Source organism: Anolis sagrei, chromosome X (assembly GCF_037176765.1).
Source record: "Anolis sagrei isolate rAnoSag1 chromosome X, rAnoSag1.mat, whole genome shotgun sequence".
NCBI classification, from domain to species: Eukaryota; Metazoa; Chordata; class Lepidosauria; order Squamata; family Dactyloidae; genus Anolis; species Anolis sagrei.
In genome coordinates this window covers 7,412,600-7,434,905 of record NC_090034.1, presented here as the reverse complement: position 1 = coordinate 7,434,905, position 22,306 = coordinate 7,412,600, and the positions used below count along the sequence as shown (strand labels likewise).

The 22,306-nt window shown below is 41.6% G+C and overlaps 1 protein-coding gene across 5 annotated transcripts in view; it reads left to right on the top strand.

Moving 5' to 3' along the window:
- The window catches only part of LOC132782172 (protein sidekick-1), a 986,469-nt gene that overhangs the window by 143,767 nt on the left and 820,396 nt on the right, over positions 1-22,306 (top strand). For all 5 annotated transcript variants that reach the window (XM_067473286.1, XM_067473289.1, XM_067473288.1 and 2 more), the window contains exon 4: positions 10,428-10,575. In XM_067473286.1, the coding sequence (XP_067329387.1) occupies positions 10,428-10,575 (148 nt within the window). The remainder of the gene's footprint in view (positions 1-10,427; positions 10,576-22,306) is intronic.

The window sequence follows — 22,306 nt, the reverse complement described above, 5'->3', positions numbered from 1 at the left end:
GAGGCCAAGCCCGACAACACATCAAAAAACAAAAAGCAATAAGCAAATAAAGCAATACAATTAATATAAATCACATATATAACAATAACACGCAAGGATTTAAAAACCTATGGCTGGGCCAAGTGTAATAGTTTAAAATTTAAAAAGAAAATGCTGGGCATGAACAGAGGTAGGATGTATCTGGTAGGAGGGTTTTAAAAGAAATAAAGGGAGAGCAACCCAATGAGTAATAAAAGTGCTTCTGAGGACATTTTGCTGGGAATTATTTCCTTATTCAGGGAAGGCACACTGGAACAGCCACGTTTTCAGGCAATGGGGACAATTTCCTCTTATATTTTCTCCTTCACATGGGGACCATTTCCTCCTATATTTTATGTTTTTCCTCCAACATAGACATCTCAGTAATTCTTACTCTCTCCATTGTTGTGGAATTTGCATGACCTCTCCCACTGCCTCTCCCATAACCCTTTCCTACTATTCTCTATGGAACACAGCAAATAGAGATAAACTGATCAGCAATTGAACATATTGAAGGGGTTAGGGCGACTGACTTAATGTGATGGAAGTTGTAGTTCACCCTGCACAGACAATGAACTGGACCACATTTGGCACACAGAACCCCTATGACCAACATCAAGTTAATCTTGGTGTATAGAAGTTGTAGGTACTGGGATGTATACTTCATAGGCCTGTGCGGTTTCGTTCGTTAATTCGTTATTTCGTAATTAAATCGTTATTTTTACCATATCCGAAGCGATTTCGAAACACATTTTCAAACCCGGAAGGGTTTAAAAATATCGAAACAGCAGCCCCATATATTTTACGAGCTTCAGCTCGTGTCGTTAATGGGATGGAGGCTGCTGAGTGCTGCTGGTGCCTGGGAGCCAATCCGGCGCTCCCAAGCACCCCAGCAGTGCACCGTGGCAGGAGCCGGAGCCGATTGGATGGCGCACGCGCGCTCACCCTTACAACCGGCCTCCGCGCGCCATCCTCCTCCTCCTCCTCCTCCTCCTCCTCCTGACACTTCCTGCAACACAGCTGGGAGGAGGAGGAGGAGGAGGAGGAGGAGGAGGAGGATGGCGCGCGGAGGCCGGTTGTAAGGGTGAGCGCGTGCGCGCCATCCAAACGGCTCCGGCTCCTGCGCCCTCCTCCTCCTCCTCCTGACACTTCCTGCAACACAGCTGGGAGGAGGAGGAGGAGGGCGCAGGAGCCGGAGCCGTTTGGATGGCGCGCGCGCGCTCACCCTTACAACCGGCCTCCGCGCGCCATCCTCCTCCTCCTCCTCCTCCTCCTCCTCCTCCTCCCAGCTGTGTTGCAGGAAGTGTCAGGAGGAGGAGGAGGAGGAGGAGGAGGAGGATGGCGCGCGGAGGCCGGTTGTAAGGGTGAGCGCGCGCGCGAGGAGGAGGAGGAGGAGGGCGCAGGAGCCGGAGCCGATTGGATGGCGCGCGGAGGCCGGTTGTGTGAGTTTTCAGGGCTGTATGTATGACCATGTTCCAGAAGCATTCTCTCCTGACATTTTGCCCACATCTATGGCAGGCATCCTCAGAGGTCTGTTGGAAACTAGGCAAATGGAGTTTAAAAATGTTTTGTAAATATTTACGAAATTTCGTAAATAACAAAACATTTTTTTGTAAAGTTTTGTAAATATTTTAAATAACGAAACAAAAAAACACCCCAATTACAAATCGATTTTAGAAACAAATTTTTTCTTGATCAAACAGGCCTACTTCACCTGCAATCAAAGAGCACTCTGAATTCCATCAACAATGGATCTGGAACTAGCTCAGCACACAGATCCCCCATGACAATCAAAAAATACTGGAGGTCTTTGGGGGGGGATATATAGGAGTTATCATTCACCTACAACCAGAGAGCACTGTGAACTAAATCTGGACCAAACTTGGACACATATGGTCAAGTTTGAATTTTTGGGAATTTCAGTTCACTCACATCCATGTGCATTTTCTAATTGGAGTATTCATAGGGCAAACAAACAAAGAAACAAAACAAAAGCAAAGACTTTTTTTTCTAAAAAATAATGTTCCAAATCATAGAATCATAGAATCAAAGAGTTGGAAGAGACCTCATGGGCCATCCAGTCCAACCCCCTGCCAAGAAGCAGGAACATTGCATTCAAATCACCCCTGACAGATGGCCATCCAGCCTCTGTTTAAAAGCTTCCAAAAAAGGAGCCTCCACCACACTCCGGGGCAGAGAGTTCCACTGCTGAACGGCTCTCACAGTCAGGAAGTTCTTCCTCATGTTCAGATGGAATCTCCTCTCTTGTAGTTTGAAGCCATTGTTCCGCGTCCTAGTCTCCATGGAAGCAAAAAAACAAGCTTGCTCCCTCCTCCCTGTGGTTTCCTCTCACATATTTATACATGGCTATCATATCTCCTCTCAGCCTTCTCTTCTTCAGGCTAAACATGTCCAGCTCCTTAAGCCGCTCCTCATAGGGCTTGTTCTCCAGACCCTTGATCATTTTAGTCGCCCTCCTCTGGACACATTCCAGCTTGTCAATATCTCTCTTGAATTGTGGTGCCCAGAATTGGACACAATATTCCAGGTGTGGTCTAACCAAAGCGGAATAGAGGGGTAGCATTACTTTCCTAGATCTAGACACTATGCTCCTATTGATGCAGGCCAAAATCCCATTGGCTTTTTTTGCCGCCACATCACATTGTTGGCTCATGTTTAACTTGTTGTCCACGAGGACTCCAAGATCTTTTTCACGCGTACTGCTCTCAAGCCAGGTGTCCCCCATTCTGTATCTTTGCATTTTGTTTTTTCTACCTTAAGTGTAGTATCTTGCATTTGACCAAACTGATATTACCTAACACTGAAAAACAAAGAATTCATTTTTCAGATTACCTGGGCATCACCGGGTACCCAAACTAGTATTAAATAAATACATGTACAAAATAATGTTTAAATATTCAATAAGCATATTGCTCCTGCTTAATATGTCTTTGCTTCACCTTTCCTGTTCTGGTGCCATTAGAGTGCAGAAATGTGTAGTTTGCATTTTCCATACTTAGTATATTGAAGCTGAAGGAGCTAACTTGTGCCTCTAAGGAAATAGCTCCAACTTTGGAATGCTAAGCCCAGGGAAGGATGGGAAGGGCTCTTCCCATGGAGCAGAGATTTCTTTGCTTTACTCAAGTTTATGGCCATGTGTTTGGTGGGATGCTCTGCCACCACATTTCCATATGATCATTTCATTGTAGGAAAGACAAGTGGAAATCTTTCAGGTAAGATGAAGTTTCACTATTTGTTTATCCACCACACGTCTCTGTCTGAGGCTTTGATTACTGTTCCTCGGGGCACTTAGCTGGAAGGTCAGCCACAGTGGCTGTCATTTGATAAATGGCAGGAAGATAAAGTGGGTGAATGGAATTCTTTATTAGACATGACCATTTAGTGGGAAGTGATTAAATGGAGAAGAGAGGTATCATGAGAGAAAACGTGCTGGATTCATTTTTCCTTCAGTTTAATATTAGCATCAAAAATAATAATAATAGCGTGTAATGCAGTATAAATTGGCCAAGCAGCCATTAACTCATCTAGCCAACCATTATTATCATTATTATTCTATCCTCCAACAGATACGGATTCAAAAGTGTGATGGAATGATGGAATAGTTCAGTTTTTAAATTACTTCATCAATATTGGACAAGGGTAGTGTAAACATAATGGCAGGGAACTCTTAACTGCCTTTAAGCAATCTAGAGTAAGACATAAGGTTGCGTAGCTCTTCACTTCCCGCCTGACTGTCTTCTGAAGCATGAATTCCCTTTGGCCTTAATCTTTGCTAATCATTGTATGGGGCCCAACATTAATTAAAGTTAATGGATTTTCTCTTAACCAGGATTTGAAAACAGCTTCAGTGCCAGCTCCTCATTAATAGAGGAGCAAATGGGAGTTCAGATGTCCACTCTTTGGTCACCCTTTTATTGATTTGGAATTAAAATTTCGCACCTTTTTGTACTATAATTTATCAAGAAAAATGCCAAAAGTGGGGGTTATAGAATCAGCATGTCAGAAACATAAACTATCCACTGTAGATTTTACCTATCACTAAGAAAGACAGCAAGCTATGAGTTGTTCTAGATCAGGCATGGGCAAACTTTGTCCCTCCAGGTGTTTTGGAGTTCAACTCCCACAATTCCTAACAGCCTACCGGCTGTTAGGAATTGTGGGAGTTGAACTCCAAAACACTTGGAGGGACAAAGTTTGCCCATGCTTGTTGTAGATCTTCAAAAAAAATTTCAACCAATCTGCAAGTGTAAAAATCTTTTATATGATCTTTATCCCAGTCTTTCTGTAAGTTCTCTTGAGAGACAGGTTTACATCTCTCATTTTATAAGATCCCTAGTTTTGTAAAATCATGAGAAGCTTCCATTATAGGTTTCTGAGATTTATGGTGGAATACAACCTTTCTTTGTAGAAATGCCAGAAATTTAGCTTCTGCACAGCCCAATGCATTTAATGTATTCTCGAAGACTTTCATGGCCGGAATCACTGGGTTGTTGTAGGTTTTCTCAGGCTATATGGCCATGGTCTAGAGGCATTCTCTCCTGACGTTTCACCTGCATCTATGGCAAGCATCCTCAGAGGTAGTGAGGTCTGTTGGAACTAGGAAAAAAGGTTTATATATCTGTGGAATGACCAGGGTGAGGCAAAGGACTCTTGTCTGCTGGAGTGTTCTTGCCATACATCAAGGGAACCACTGACCGCATAGGGAAGCTGATGAGGAAACACAACATACAACTATCTACATGATAAAACTGATAAACTGATCAAGCTGAGTATATGATGTATATACTCAGCTTGATCTGTTTATCAGTTTTATCATGACTTATCATATGTATTTACTGTATTATTATAAGTGTCTTATTTTAACTTTCTACGTGGAGTGTGATCAGGTCTTGTCGGGCCTTGTTGTTCTGTTTCTTATTGTGATATGGCCTAAGGGCTAATCAATAAAATTACTACAAACTATCTACAGACCCACCAAGAAAATCCAACAAATGCTACGTTCAGCAAAGGACAAGAGGGATCCTCTGGCTTCTGCAGGAGTCTACCGTGTATCATGCAGCTGTGGACAAGTCTACAGAGGGACCACCAAACGCAGCAGCATTGCCCAGACACAAATCAAGGAACATAAAAGGCACTGCAGACTACTCCAACCAGAGAAATCAGCCATAGCAGAGCACCTGATGAACCAGCCTGGACACAGCATATTATTTGAGAACACAGAAATGCTGGACCACTCTCACAACCACCATGTCAGAGAAGTCATTGAAATCCACAAGAAGCATGTCGACAATTTCAACAGAAAGGAGGAAACCATGAAAATGAACAAAATCTGGCTACCAGTATTTAAAAACTCTAAAATTACAACAGCACAACAACAGAGAGGAAACAAACAAGGACATCTAATTACCTCTCAACAAAAGTTTGCTCTAGGCACTGTCAGGCCATTATATGCTAATCAAGGTGGTCAGTTGAAACATTCACACCTAGCTCCAGCAGACAAGAGTCCTTTGTACCACCCTGGTCATTCCACAGATATATAAACCCCTTTTCCTAGTTCCAACAGACCTCACTACCTCTGAGGATGCTTGCCATAGATGCAGGCAAAACGTCAGGAGATAATGCCTCTAGACCATGGCCATATAGCCCGAAAAACCTACAACAACCCAATAAAGATCTTATTATTAATCTGATGTAGAGACAAATTAAGCCTCCAAACATGGATGTGAGCAGCTCTGTGGTAGTAATTACCTCCAACTCTCTCCAAATTATTTATCAATTCTTCTTATTTAAACCAATCCAATATGTAGAAATGTATACATGCTTAATATTAGACTTTACTTTTTAAGATAACTTTTTTGGTAAAAGAAAAACCTTATGCTCACAAAACTATTCATTTTAAATTGATGGGAGGAAAGGCGCATAGAAATTGCTAGGCAGGTCTTAATTAGAGAAAGTCTAAATTGTAAAAGCCATACTAATAATGTAACAAGAAGGTTAATTAGAATGGTCTACATGGCTCAATACGTCTTTTTAAGTAGGTAATCTGATTATAGTTGTAAACAAAAAATGTGGACTTTTCTGAACCGCCCAGTGCAGTGGTAATTATTTTATATCCCTGAAAAATCATGCTAATGATTTAATCCTCCCCAAAAAATAATGACTTGATTTTCCAGTCAATTTGTATGGATAGCTAGTTTTTGTCTGCATTTTCTCTTTATATAATTGAACCCTGATGTATATTTCTGTTAAGAATTTCCCTTCAGCTCTCTACATAGTGTATTGCAGAAATTTTAACATGGAGAAATGCCTAAACAATAGGTAACAATGGCTAGATAGTATATGTTGACCTGGCATGTCCAAAGGGACATTGACCTGCTTTCCTGACTGCATATCAAGGCTCAGAAAAGCTTAGAGCAGGGATGGGAATACTTGATTGTCAGAAGTTATTGAAAGGCAACTCTCATCAACCTTAATTAAGCTGCAGAAGATAGAAACTGATGCTATTTGGTTGATATATAGCTGAACATCTTTAATTTAGCCACTGTTATTTCTTAATACACTGGAAAATATTATAGCCTCTGGAAGGTTCAAAACAATGCTCTGAGATTCTTACAGGATCTCCTGGACCTTAATAATTGCAGAGCAGTGTCTCACCTTTTTTTGGTAAGGCAGTTGCTCTCCAGCTTCAGCCAGTCTTGAATAACACACACTTTCTTGACCATTTCAAACCGGCTTCAGAGCAGCATGTGGAGATGAGACTGCTGTGGTCACCTTAGCGCAGTGGTTCACAACCTTCCTAATGCTGCGACCCCTTAATACAGTTCCTCATGTTGTGGTGACCTCCAACCATAACCCTAACATTATGAATCGCCATGTAAATAATGATCTGCAGGATGTATTTTCATTCACTGGAGCAAATTTGGCACAAATACCCGGTATGCCCAAATTTGAATACTGGTGGGGTTGGCGGGGAGATTGATTTTGTCATTTGGGAGTTGTAGTTGCTGGGATTTATAGTTAACATGTAAACAAAGAGCCTCTGAACCTCACCAACAATGGAATTGCACCAATTCCAAACAATGGAATTGGCACAGAGAACTCCCATGATCAACAGAAAATACTGGAAGGGTTTGGTGGGCATTGACCTTGAGTTAGGGGTTGTAGTTTGCCTATATCCAGAGAGCACTGTGGGCTCAAACAATGATGGATCTGGACCAAACCTGGCACGGATACTTGGCATGTGAACACCGTTGGGGTCTGGGGAAAATAGACTTTGACATTTGGGAGTTGTAGTTACTGGGATTTCACCTACAATTCTCAATCCCACCAATGATAGAATTGGGCCAAACTTCCCACACAGAACCCCCATGACCAACAGAAAATACTGTGTTTTCTGATGGTCTTTGGCGACTCCTCTGACACCCCTTCGCGACCCCTTCAGGGGTCCCGACCCCCAGGTTGAGAAACACTGCCTTAGTGGATGATCTCCGTCTCAACATCAACAGGGTGTGTCTGGCCCTGTTGGTGCGTCTAGACTTCTCAGTGGCTTCAACACCATTGACCATGGCATCCTTCTGGAACACCTGGAAGGTGGGGAATCAGAGTCGTTGTGCTGGAGTGGTTGTGGTCGTCCTTTTCAGGCAGGTTCCAGATGGTGGTTGGGGACAGCTGGTCCTCAAAAAAGGAGCTGCTATATGACATCCCAGAAGATGCCATTCTATCCCAATGTTTTCTAATATTTACATGAAACCGCTGGGAGAGATCATCTGTAGGCATAGGGCGGAGTGTTATCAGCATGCTGATAAAACCCCCACATATTTCTCCATGCCTTCAAAAATAGCCTCAGCTCAGGATAGTGTATGTCCTCTGAATGAATGCCTGGAGGAGTTAATGGGCTGGATGAGAAATTTATTTATTTATTATTTAGGGCTTTTATATCCCGTCCTTTCTCAACCTCCGTAGAGGGACTCAGGATGGCTAACGAAGTGGCACCCCATGGCGCCCACAGCAAAACATAAATATACAGTTAACACAATGTAATAATAACAACAATATAAAACAGTATAAACAGTATAAAACCATATAAAGAATATTAAAACAATATAAAAACAGACAGCAATAGTCAGCGGTCACCAATTTAAATTATTATCCAAGGGCAGTCCATCAGTTCTAAATAAGTCAACACGTCAGTAAGTCAGCCTATTCTCCAAAGGCCTGATCCCATAGCCAGGATTTTACTTGTTTCCAGAAGGTCAAGAGGGATGCAGCAGATCTAATTTCACTCAGGAGGGAGTTCCACAGCCGGGGGGCCACCACAGAAAAGGCCCTGTCCCTTGTCCCCACCAGACGTGATTGTGACAAAGGGAGGACAATGAGCAGGGTCTCCTCAGATGATCTTGGGGCCCTAGGTGAATCGTAGCAGGAGATACGTTCGGACAAGTAAACTGGGAAAACAAGGAAAAAACAAATTGAAATATTGAAATTGAATCCAGACAAAACAGAGGTACTTGCCATCAAGGGTCCTAATCTGAGGACTGAGGTGTGTCAGCAAGTTCTGGATGGGGACCCACTCTCCTGAAAGACGGTGTTCACAGCTAGAAACAAAGGCTCCTGGATCCGTCTCTCCAAATTGGACAAAACAATGCAATGCACTTTACATTGGGCTACCTTTGTATCAAGTCGGAAACTCCAGCTGGTTCATTTTAACCCACTCCAGTGGTTCAGTGGGTTAAAATGCTGAGCTGCTGAACTTGCTGATGGAAAGGCCGGTGGTTTGAATCCAGGGGAGTGGGGTGAGCTCCTGCTGCTAGGCTCAGCTTCTGCCAAACTACCAGTTCAAAAACATGCAAATGTGAGTAGATCAATAGGTACCGCTCTGGTGGGAAGGTAAAAGCGCTCCATGAACTCATGCCAACCACATGACCTTGGAGGTGTCTATGGACAACACCGGCTCTTTGGCTTAGAAATGGAGATGAGCACCAGCCCTCAGATTCAGACATGACTAGACTTAATGTCAGGGGAAAACCTTTACCTTTACTTGAGTCACTCCACTGGCTGCAAATTAGTTTCAGGGCAAAGTACAAAGTGTTGGTTTTGACCTTTAAATGGTTGGATGCAGGTTACCTAAAAGATTGCCTTTACAACACATCTAAAGACCTCTCTCTCTCAACAGGCTTACATAGGCAGTTTTAAGCATTAATTTTAAATTCATGTCCTGTGTTTTAATCTTTGTCCTGTGTATTTAATATGTATTTTACAGAAATACATTTTAATATATCTTTTATAGAACTAAATTTTAATATGTGTGCTTATAGAAGTTTTGCAGTGTTTGTGTGTTTTGAATTTGCTGTGACCTGCCTTGAGCCACAAGGAGATGTGGGTAAGAACAACAACAAGAACAACAATAACAAAACAACAACAATAATTGTTAGAACCATTTAGTAGGTTTCACAGCACACAAATATTGAAATGTTGTACATTAATTGCCAATGTCTTTTTGAACACAATTTTGAAGTATTACTGCTTATGCAAGCCATCCCCAACCTGGTGACTTAAATAACAAATATTGTGATCTTCAAACAATATTGTCAACCTAAAGAACATCAGACTGAGAAACAGAAAGATCTGAGTCAGGACATCTGAAGGATACCTCTTCTATGAACCTATTTGGTGTTTAAGACAGGAGTCTTTTCTCTGAGTTTTCTTTCAGGATTCCCAAGCTTTCAGTGGATCTGTTGGGGGAAAAAACCTGTACTTTGGCATCTACAAGGTTTACTTGGCCTAGACACTGTCCATCTTATTAATACTATTACGGCCACCCTATTATTTAACATTCCTGATCTGTGTCGATTTTAATTTTTTACTTTTATCTGTGGCTTTTTTGCTTTCATGTTGTTTCTTGTTGAATTAAATTTGGACTTTTATTTTGTTTATTTAAAATGCACTGAAGACTTCAAAAGTGGAAACATGGAAGATAATTAAAATATATTCGAAAATACATATTTTTTTGCTTTAACTCCTAAACGGACAAGCAGTTTTATAAGAGTACAAAGGTGTCATGTCTGTGTAACTATTGGGATTGCTTTTAGTTATTATAAAGTAACATTTCAAGACCCTGCATCTGTTACTAACTGTGTCAATTTTCAATTGGGGAAAAGTCAATTGTCCAGCCAAGGAAATGCAAACATGCATCCTCATGCCTCACTACACACCCAGAAACCTGCACTCATCAGCATTACTACAAGGTCTGTTATGTCTCATAACTTAATTACAGCTATGTCAATGATTGCTATAAAACATAATTATTCTACCCACTGACCCCTAAAACAATATCAACGCGGCATAGAAAAAGAAACTTCTTAGATTCTTAGTATAACTTTTCTTTGCAGACATGGGAAATTTCCAGGACGCGGACAAGAGGAAGACCGTGTCTGAAGGGCACGCCACAGTTCTCAACTTCCCTCACATCACAAGCTACCCAAGACCACAAGTGACTTGGTTTCGAGATGGGCACAAGATTATCCCAAGCAGCAGGATGTAAGTGAGCATTTATTCTTGCTTAAAATATGACTAATTGCACTTTGTAGCACAGCTTACATTTTGAGAACCTAATTATGGTTTAAAGATAATAGAGCAATCTTCTGCGTTCCCTGTTTGAGTTAGCGACTGTTTTAAGGCTTCTTCTAAAATCTTGATTGGACTAATTTGTGAAATGGTGATGCTCTGGTCTGTTCTTGATTCCTGTATCCACTGGTATGCGTTTTGAGAAGCACTTGGATGTCCGCGATTTAGTAATTAACTGACTGCACTAACTTGTTGACTTTTGATATCGACTTACGAAATGAGAAGGGATGATCCATGTTTTCTTTGACAGTGAAGTGGCACATAATGCTTGCTTCCCTTTGTATCTTTTTTACTCTGCAATGACAGTTTTGTTTCCTTTGTCTAATTAGGAGTTCATTCATTCATGAAGAAATGGATCACTTAATCACTGTCTTAAACTACTATCTAGCTTTATCATTTTATTGAACATTTGACATGCCAATTTGATTTTTATCTTCAGCTTCATGGGATTTTTTTTTGAGCTTTGTTGTTTCTGTTAATTATGATCTTTGAAAAGCATGGCGTTCCCTCAATAATCCATTTGTGCAATTCAAGAAATTAGTAGGTAATTCAGGGAATGTGTGAGTATGTATGTATCCATGTGGAAAAGAACCATCAGATGCAGTCATCTATATGACCTTATCACACATTCAAGGAAGGTTGCAGAGTATGAAAAACTGGTCGGAAATTGTATTGTCAAAGGCTTTCATGGCCAGAATCACTGGGTTGCTGTGAGTTTTCCGGGATGTCTTGCCATGTTCTAGCAATTGTCTTAGAATCATAGAATCAAAGAGTTGGAAGAGACCTCATGGGCCATCCAGTCCACCCCCCTGCCAAGAAGCAGGAATATTGCATTCAAATCACCCCTGACAGATGGCCATCCAGCCTCTGTTTAAAAGCTTCCAAAGAAGGAGCCTCCTCCACACTCTGGGGCAGAGAGTTCCACTGCTGAACGGCTCTCACAATCAGAAAGTTCTTCCTCATGTTCAAATGGAATCTCCTCTCTTGTAGTTTGAAGCCATTGTTTTGCATCCTAGTCTCCAGGGAAGCAGAAAACAAGCTTACTCCCTCCTCCCTGTGGCTTCCCCTCACATATTTATATATGGCTATCATGTCTCCTCTCAGCCTTCTCTTCCTCAGGCTAAACATGTCCAGCTCCCTAAGCCTCTCCTCATAGGGCTTGTTCTCCAGACCCTTGATCATTTTAGTCGCCCTCCTCTGGACACATTCCAGCTTGTCAACATCTCTCTTGAATTGTGGTGCCCAGAATTGGACACAATATTCCAGGTGTGGTCTAACCAAAGTGGAATAGAGGGGTAGCATTACTTTCCTAGATCTAGACACTATGCTCCTATTGATGCAGGCCAAAATCCCATTGGCTTTTTTTGCCGCCACATCACATTGTTGACTCATGTTTAACTTGTTGTCCAGGAGGACTCCAAGATCTTTTTCACACGTCCTGTTCTCGAGCCAGGCATTGTCCCCCATTCTGTATCTTTGCATTTCGTTTTTTCTGCCTAAGTGGAGTATCTTGCATTTGTCACTGTTGAACATCATTTTGTTAGTTTTGGCCCATCTCTCTAATCTGTCAAGATTGTTTTGAATTCTGCTCCTGTCCTCTGGAGTATTGGCTATCCCTCCCAATTTTAAGGCAATATAGCCAGCCCTCTACATTCACCGGGATTAGGGGCAGAAGACCTTTGTAAAAATTGAAAACACACAAAAATAAAAGAACTGCTATTTTTTTGTTTACTGGTGAGAACACCTCTGTAGAAATTTCAAGATTCCTTAGTGAGACTTTATGGTCAACTACTGCTGTAATCCAACCACTGAACCACACTAGGTGATCTAGGGCCCTTCCACACAGCCATATAACCCAGAATATTAAGGCAGATAATCCACAATATCTGCTTTGAACTGGAATATCTGAGATCCCACTGCCATATAATCTGGTTCAATGTGGATTTGATGCCACTAGAGATTCCAAGAGAAGTCTCCTCTCGGGGCCGTTGAGCATAACTCCATGATCAATGCCTGGCAGAGTTTGATCTAGAGCAGTGGTTCTCAACCTGGGGGTTGGTACCGCTGGGGGGGGGGGTCACAAGGGGGTGTCAGAGGGGTCGCCAAAGACCATCAGAAAACACTGTATTTTCTGTTGGTCATGGGGGTTCTGCATGGGACGTTTGGGCAAATTCTATCGTTGGTGGGGTTTAGAATGCTCTTTGGTTGTAGATGAACTATAGATCCCAGCAACTACAACTCCCAACTCTCAATGTCTATTTTCCCCAAATGCCACCAGTGTTCACATTTGGGCATACTGAGTATTCTTGCCAAGTTTTGTCCAGCTCCATCATTGTTTGAGTCCCCAGTGCTCTCTGGATGTAAGTGAACTATAACTCAAAAACTCAAGGTCAATGCCCATCAAACCCTTCCAGTATTTTCTGTTGATCTTGGGAGTTCTGTGTGACAAGTTTGGTTCAATTGTATCGTTGGTGGCGTTCAGAATGCTCCTTGATTGTAGGTGAACTATAAATGAAAGCAACTACAACTCCCAAATGACATAATCAATCCCTTGCCCAATCCCAGTAGTATTCAAATTTGGGTATTTTGGGTATTTGTGCCAAATTTGGTCCAGTGAATTAAAATACATTCTGCATATTGGATATTTACATTACAGTTCATAACAGTAGCAAAATTACAGTTATGAAGCAGCAATGAAAGTAATGTTATGGTTGGGGGTTGCCACAACATGAGTAAGTGTATTAAGGGGTCGCGACATTAGGAAGGTTGAGAAACACTGATCTAGAGTCACGCTGTAAGACCTAGATATTCCTAGAAATTAAATTTTAATCAAATCCATGACTAATCAAACCTGCAAAACCAAACCCACAAATACGAAAGGTTGATTGTAATGCATTCATGATTTGCTTGCGGGTCTCTTATTCATTCTGTTTGGCCACTAAGGACTAATTAGGCATTTGGTGTGATCAACGGTGGCTCTTTTTATTTATCACATATTACAAATTTACTTGAAGGTAACATATGATAGTTACGAATCATGCTATATCATTCAAAAAGATTTGGGAGCTAGTTCCCCTCTTAGGATGCATTCCACCTCACCGTTATCCAGATTGAGTACCAAGTAGCAACATTGGGACTTAGTTTCTTACTTTCAGGTTTACTTGATACATTTTATTTAAATATGCCACATGGGAAGTAGACGAGGAAAGTCAGAGTTTTGTGCCAGGTTTTGTAGAAAGGCTTTTCATCAATAAAGCAGCATTGACTTTGCCAAAGAGAGAGAGGGGGGGGGGGGGAGAGGGAGAGAGCTAGCTCCTGTGCCATCAGAAGCTATTAGTGATTAGTGAATCACCATCTGAAATTTTATGAATTACTGAGTATATCCACTGCACAGGTTCCTGGAGCTCTTTAATTTCCAGCAGTGATTGAGGGGGCAGTAACTTATAGTACATCTCCTTGTACTATACCTGTATATCTCCTTGAAGTAAGTTTGAGTTTAGTGAGTATTCCTGCCAAGTAAAGGGGCTTAAGATCGCAAGTTGTAAGCCAAACTCATTCTCTGATCCCTATCTGATTATACCTTCATTGCTTGTGCATATTTATTAAAATACTAGCCGTCCCCTGCCACGCGTTGCTGTGGCCCAGTCTGTTGATCTGGAAAATAAAGTAATGAGAAAGTGTTGGTTTCTAATATAAGTAATTTCTTTCTGCTTGTGGGTAAACGGTATTTCTTGCTGTTTCGTTGTCAGTGTTGATGTGGAGAATGTCTGGTTTGCCTATTCTGGAACATGCAACATATTATTGTCCTTCTTCAAGGTTCCCTTTCAAATCTATAATACTATATCTGTGTATGTGTGAACCATATCTCTATCTATCTATCTATGGCTGGATGGCTCTTTGTCAGGAGGACTTTGATTACGTTTTCTTGCCCTGATGAAGGGAGTTGGATTGGGTGGCCTTAAATATTTTCTGTTGGTCATGGGGATTGTGTGGGAAATTTGCCCCAATTCTGTCATTTGTGTGATTCAGAATGCTCTTTGATTGTAGGTGAATTATAAATCCCAGTAACTACAACTCCCAAATGTCAAGGTCTATTTTCCCCAAACTCCATCAGTGTGCATTTTGGGGTATATGGAATATTTGTGCCAAGTTTAGTCCAGATCCATCATTGTTTGAGTCCACAGTGCTCTCTGGATGTAAGTGAACTACAACTCCCAAACTCAAGGTCAATGTCCACCAAACTCTTCTAGTCTTTTCTGTTGATCATGGGAGTTATGTATGCCATGTTTGGTTCAATGCCATAATTGGTGGAGTTCAGAATGCTCTTTGATTGTAGGGGAACTATAAATCCCAGCAACTACAACTCTCAAAAGACAAAATCAAAATGTTTTGAGTGAAGGACATACATTGGGTTGTTTTGTGTATGCTGTCCAAATTTGGTGTCAATTCGTCCAGTGGTTTATGAGTTATGTTAATCCCACAAATGAACATTACATTTTTATTTATATAGATATCCCAGGACCTTCCTGTTAGATCAGCATATTTGCATATCAATGTAATCTATGAGTTCATTTCAAAAACGAAAGGCTGTTTTATGGGCATCTGAAATGCAAATATGTTATGAATCTGATGCATTAACCAGCTGTTCTTGCCAAAGTCGTGTTGCTTCTCCTTTTACAGAAAATGTACGATCTTTTCTCTTTGCTTCAAAGTTTTGGCAAACACGTTGCTTCTTTGTCCTGATCATCTCTCCCTTAGAACACTTGAATCCCTTTCTCTTTGGTTTTCTGTTGTCTCAGCTGGATCTGTCCAGCTTTTCTGATCATATGGCCCACACCCTTACATTCCTCTAGTGCGTACAACCTGTTCCACTTGTATGCAGAACACATCATTGATGAATGCAAGGCTGGGGTTAAAATTGTTGGACGAAACATTGACAACCTTAGATATGTAGATGATACCACTTTGAGGGCTGAAAGCGAGGAGGAACTGAGGAGCCTTCTAATCAAGGTGAAAGAAGAAAGTGCAAAAGGTGGGTTGCAGTCAAACATTAAAAAAAACCACCAAGATTCTGGCAACCGGACTGATTGATAACTGCCAAACAGAGGGAGAAAACGTGGAGGCAGTGACACACTTTGTATTTCTAGGTGCAAAGATGACTGCAGACGCAGACTGCAGCCAGGAAATCAGGAGATGCTTACTTCTTGGGAGGAGAGCAATGACCAATCTCGATAAAATAGTGAAGAGTAGAGACATCACACTAGCAACGAAGATCGACATAGTCACAGCAATGGTAATCCCTGTAGTAACCTATGGATCTGAGAGCTGGATCACAAGGAAGACTGAGTGAAGGAAGATAGATGCTTTTGAACCATGGTGTTGGAGGAAAATTCTGAGAGTTCCTTGGACCATGAGAAGATCCAACCAGTCCATACTTCAGGAAATAAAGCCTGACTGCTCATTGGAGGGAAGGATATTAGAGACAAAGTTTAAGTACTTTGGACACAACATGAGAAGACAGGAAAGCTTGGAGAAGACAATGATGCTGGGGAAAATGGAAGGAAAAAGGAAGAGAGGCCAACCAAGATCAAGATGGATGAATGGCATCCTTGAAGTGACTGGCTGAAGCGACTGAATGAATAAACAAGTGCAGGCATGGGCCCTCCAAGTGTTTTATTAAGTATTTATTTATTTCGGGCACTTCTATCCCGCCCTTCTCAATCCCCAAGGGGGGACTCAGGGCAGCTTACAACTGGCACAATTCAATGCCAACAGTTCAACAGATAAAATACATAACAATAATAACCACAATAGTTTAATCATTCAATTAATACAATAACAACTAAAAAGCCAATCTAGTGGCCAACGTTCACCAAGTTCTAAAATCCGTAAGTCCATTCAGCATTACCATAGTCCTTTCCAAATTCTGGACGTCATTACCTTGTCAGTCTGCCAGATTACCCAAAGGCCTGGTCCCTTATCCATGTTTTCAGCTTCCTTCTGAAGGGGAGGAGGGATGTTGATGACCTAATTTCCCCGGGGAGTGAATTCCACAGGCAAGGGGCCACCACTGAGAAGGTCCTGTCCCTCGTCCCTACCAGCCTCATTCGTAATAGAGGCGGGGCCGAGAGCAGGGCCTCTCCAGAAGATCTTAAACTCCGAGGTGGGACATAGAAGGAGATACGTTCGAACAGGTATGCTGGGCCGGAGTTTTGGACTTCAATTCCCACAATTCCTCACAGTTTCAGGCCCCTTCCTTTTCCTTTTCTGGTTAAGCAGCTGAGGGAGGAAAAGAAAGGGCCGGAGGCTGATAGGAATGGTGGGAGTTGAAGTCCAAAACACCTGGAGGGCTCAAGTTTGCCCAGGCCTGCTCTAGCACAGTCCATTAACTCTTCTGTTCTCTTTTATCCCAACCTCCATGTTCAATCACATGTAATGTTGGTTCTCTGTCTGTCCATGTCTCTTCCTCTGCCTACTTTGTGTTGAATTTTAGAGTGTAAGCTCCTTGGAGCAGGAAAAGAGCCTTTAGCATTCTGCAGAGCACCATGCACGACAACAATGCTATGCCAGTAATGATAATTCCATATCGGAGATAATATATCCAGCTGATTTATAATGCATGTATATATAAACTGCCTTAAACTTGCCTTTTTGAACATAAAGAACATTTTAATGAAAGTTATGTCATTGAGAATTTAGAAAGAGATCTATTTCACATCAAAAGACTGATATCAAGGCAGTGTGAATCAGGATGGAGTTACTAAGGTTTCCATTCCCAAAGAAAGCTAAAGGTTAGAATGAAAATATATCAAAATTGATGAAAATATAAAATTCTCCAATGGTGAGTATGAAGTTCATTTAGTTTGCCCTTACTGGCAATTCATTGGAACTAACCTTGAAGTTTTAAAATAGACATAACTCGTTAATTTACATTTTAATCAGGACTGTAGTTGTTTTTGCTGGCTGCATTGGCAGTGTTTCTGGCTCATTTGGGGTTGCCAACTTTGTTCCCAAGGGTCTCCTTCTCATTAACAGCAATGAGCTAGTCAGACATCCAACAGATGTAGCCCTTTGCTTTTTATTACTTTTGCATGCATTAAATAGACATTATCTTGAGATATTTAACACTTAACAGCCTGGACATATTTTTTTTTAAAGTGCAGTTAAGAGAAAAGTAATCCCTGGGCTTAATCCAAGGTTAGTTCCACCTATAACAGACCCATTAAAGATTGTGGGACTTATGCAAACCTCTGTTTCATTTGAATTGGGACTGTTCCACTCTATTCAACCCATAGAGTCTGTCACATTCTTTCCTCCTCCTTTCTTTAAGGCCTCCCCTCATAACATTGTTTATTCTTCTTGATTCTCTCTAATGTTTACTGCTGACAACTTAAGATGTCGTCTGGTCTTGCCAGAGACATTTTGACCTTGTGATGATCAGAGAAAATAGACCAATTTCTCAATCTACTTTGTGGGTCATTAAGTTAAGAACATCTAGTTATTTAGGCTAGGACAGAAATGCATGGTGATTTAATGGAGAGATGACTTTCCACCTTTCTTCACTCGTCAACATTGACGTCCTACCGAATGTGTATATGAGACTACACTGCAGTAGCTGGTAAAGGGGAGCTTTCTTGGAGGAGGAAAACAGTCAATTTATTTCAAATACTAAGGTCTGTAAAGTCATTTATTAAATAGTGTACACTATAATTAGAATAACATAAAATTTGTTTTATGCTTTCTTGGATAAGCAATGACTGCAAGAAGGCGGAGAGGAGACATGATGTAGGCCATGTATAAATATGTGAGGGGAAGTCATAGGGAGGAGGGAACAAGGTTGTTTTCTGCTTCCTTGGAGACTAGGATGTGGAATTTATTTATTTATTTCATTTATATACCGCTTTTCTCAGCCCTCATGCGACTCAAAGCAGTTAACAACAGCAAAATTCAATGCAAAAACATCACAAAATGAATATGGGACAGTTAAAAACAGTAGCATCATCAACTATTAAACATCAATATAACAATCATTAGCCTTTCATCAGTAAAATCAGAATCCACTCTCTTTGTCCATTATTCCGTATTCCTATATTCAATTACATTGCTTAATCGAATGCTTGTTCGAACAGCCAAGTCTTCACTTTCCTCCGAAATGCCAACAGGGAGGGGGCTGATCTGATATCTGTAGGAAGGGTGTTCCACAGCTGAGGGGCCACCACTGAGAAGGCCCTGTCTCTCGTCCCCGCCAGGTGCGCCTGTGATGCAGGCGGGACCGAGAGCAGGGCCTCCCCAGATGATCTTAATGTCCTAGTTGGTTCATAGGAGGAGATGCGTTCGGAGAGGTAAGTAGGGCCAGAACCATTTAGGGCTTTATAGGCTAACGCCAGCACTTTGAATTGTGCCCGGTAGCAAACTGGAAGCCAGTGGAGCTGCCGCAACAGAGGAGTTGTATGCTCCCTGAGTGCCGGTCCTGTTAGCAGCCTGGCTGCCGAATGCTGGACCATTTGAAGCTTCCGAGCAGTCTTCAAAATCAATGGCTTCAAGCTACAGGAAAAGAGATTCCACCTGAACATTAGGAAGAACTTTCTCACTGTGTGAGAGAGCTGTTCAGCAGTGGAACTCTCTGGTATGGAGTGTGATGGAGGTTTCTTCTTTGGAGGCTTTTAAATCTGTTGGAGGTGCTTTAAATGCGATTTTCCTGCTTTTTGGCAGGGGGTTGGACTGGATGGCCCACAAGGTCTCTTCCAACTCTATGATTCTATGAAATAAGCAAAGTCTTCTAGTAGGCTTTATATTTTTCTCTTGCAGTCTGCAATTCCTCCCAATGGATATAACTTTGGATTCCCAGTAAAGAACAGATTTCCTGCCTTAATTCAAATATCTCAGTGAATAATTAATAATTATAATCAGCTTAGCCATCGCAGAAATGAAGTTGTAAAACTGCTTGACAAGGACCATTTCTCTGAGCATGCAAATGCCTCGCTATTATCTGGAGGCACAATGGAGAAAATGGGAATTGCCAGGTTTTTGAAAGGAAGAGGTGGGATGGAAGGGCCAGCGTACCTGTCCAAACATATCTCCTTCTATGACCCACCTCGGAGTCTAAGATCTTCTGGGGAGGCCCTGCTCTCGGCCCCTCCTCTATCACAAGCGAGGCTGGTAGGGACGAGGGACAGGACCTTCTCAGTGGTGGCCCCTCACCTGTGGAATTCACTCCCTGGGGAAATTAGGTCATCAACATCCCTCCTCTCCTTCAGAAGAGAGCTGAAAACATGGATATGGGACCAGGCCTTTGGGTAATGTGGCAGACTGACAAGGTAATGGTGACCAGAATCTGGAAAGGACTATGGTAATGCTGAATGGACTTATGGATTTTAGAACTCAGTGAACGTTGGCCACTAGATTGGCTTTTAGTTGTTATTGTATTAATTTAATGTTTTAACTATTGTGGTTACTGTTGTTATGTATTTTATCTGTTGAATTGTTGGCATCGAATTGTGCTGGTTGTAAGCCGCCCTGAGTCTCCCCTTGGGGGTTGAGAAGGGCAGAGTAGAAGTGCCCAAAATAAATAAATAAATAAATAAGGGCAGATCTTGCTTTACCTCTTTCCATTTTCACCTGTAGCGTGTAGCTTATCTTGTTGCTTCATAGAGCATTTTCAAGGGATAGTCTGATCCTGCCAGTGAGTTACTCAAAATTAGCCATGGCTAAAGTATAGGTATCCCATATCCATCTTCATGCTCAAACAGGCATGGGCCCCCAAGTGTCTTGGACTTCAACTCCCACAATTCCTAACAGCCTCAGGCTCCTTCCTTCCCCCCCCCCCCTCAGTTGCTTAAGTGGAAAATGAAAGGGAAAAGGAAAAGGAAGGGGCCTGAGGTTGTTAGGAATTGTGGGAGTTGAAGTCCAAAACAACTGGAGGGAAGCCCAAAATTTGCCCATGCCAGGGCTAAACTGTAGGTGAATGGATATTTTGGAAGTAAACATCTGAGTGGCCAAAACCAATCTGTGAGTTCTCCTGTTGTGTGTGTTTTATAAACAAATTCAACTGTGCAAATGTGTCTTCACAACATCTTTGCATATTGCTCTGTGGAATCAAAGCAAAGGAGAGCAGGACTACAAATCAAGCTTTGTCTTCATGTATTAGAATTTTGGAATATTTAAAATTAATTATGCCACCAAGTGCTTTGGTGGTCATTCCTCTAGAAATACATCTCTCCTATGAGCTCCTTAATAGGCCTTCTAATATACGCTGTGCTTGAAAAGCTGTTGCTAAAGACTCCCTTCGCTCTTTCTGGGGCAATGCTCTAAAGAATGGAGCTCACATTAAGTCTACTTAATACTTTCTCCAGAAGGTATTGATATGTCTCTGTTGCTTTTGAGAAGTGTAATGCATACTTGGCTTTCTCCTTTTATCTATATCAAGTAAATATTCTGCAGTGCTTTTATCCCCTTGGTGGCTGCTGATTTTGTGGAGGATTTCCTGATGCACCAGCTGTTGTCAACACCGCCCTTGCCCAACTGTGATGCGATGCATTACCGTTTCTGTGCCAAGAATGCAGTAATCCATTTAACTGCTAATTTTGATCTCTTCATTACACGTTATCGTTTTAAGCTCTTTGAGTTGGTTCGGCATCTTTTGGTTTTCCTTGGTTTCATTAATTAATACAATTCAATTGAATTTATAATCCTCATCTCTTGGGGGAGGGGGCAAAGTCTTTAGCAGTTGTTGCAATTTATTTGGCATATGGAATGAGTTTAGTTTCATTGATAGTGTTTTTGAGGTTGCTAATATTTGGTCATAGATGTCACGTGGTGATGGATATGATTTCAGTCAACGTATTTATTTGCCTTTCTCTCTTGTTAGAATCTGTAGTAGTCTAGTTGTGTGTATTTCCGATTCCATTTGATATCTGAAACTTTAAGGAACAATGTATCTTCATTTGGTGACGCTGAGATATTACCGCTACTGTGCCTCCCAGGTTTGGCACAGAGCTGGATTTGCTCTGACTTATTTATCATATCAGAAGCAAATTGAGGATACAGTTATAATGTATTTAAAAACACAAAGTTAAAAACTTGTCATTATACTGTACTAAATGTCCTTTGACCAGAAGCTGTTCACTTGGTGTGACTCTGGTGTCACTGTGAGAAAGTTCTCCATTATGCATGTTAGCAGGGCTCAAATTGCATTGTAGTAAGTGGTCTGTGGTTTGCTCTTGCATGTCGTGGACTCCACTTTGTGGCCCCATTTCCTAATATTAGCTCTGCATCTCTTGGTGCCAGAATGCAGCCTGTGCTTTCCAAATTGCCCAGTCTTCTGGGTGCCCAGGGGGGAGTTTCTCATCTGATCTCAGTTATGGATTGAGGTTCTGGGTTTTAACCTGCCACTTTTGGACTCTTGGTTGCTGAAATGTTCCTGTGAGTATCGCTGTAGGTCTTAGGAAGCTATTTCTTGATTTAAGACATTGGCATGCTGGCTGATATCCAAACAGAGGATGCGCCAGAGATATCAATGTCTTGGTCCTTTCTGCTGTGCTGGTATAGCTGTACTAGAAGCTCCCACTTTATTTGCCTTGTATTAAGTGTTATTTGCAGTCCAAGGCTTGGGATTCTGCAGAAGGGTGGCTTCCTTTTAAAGTTT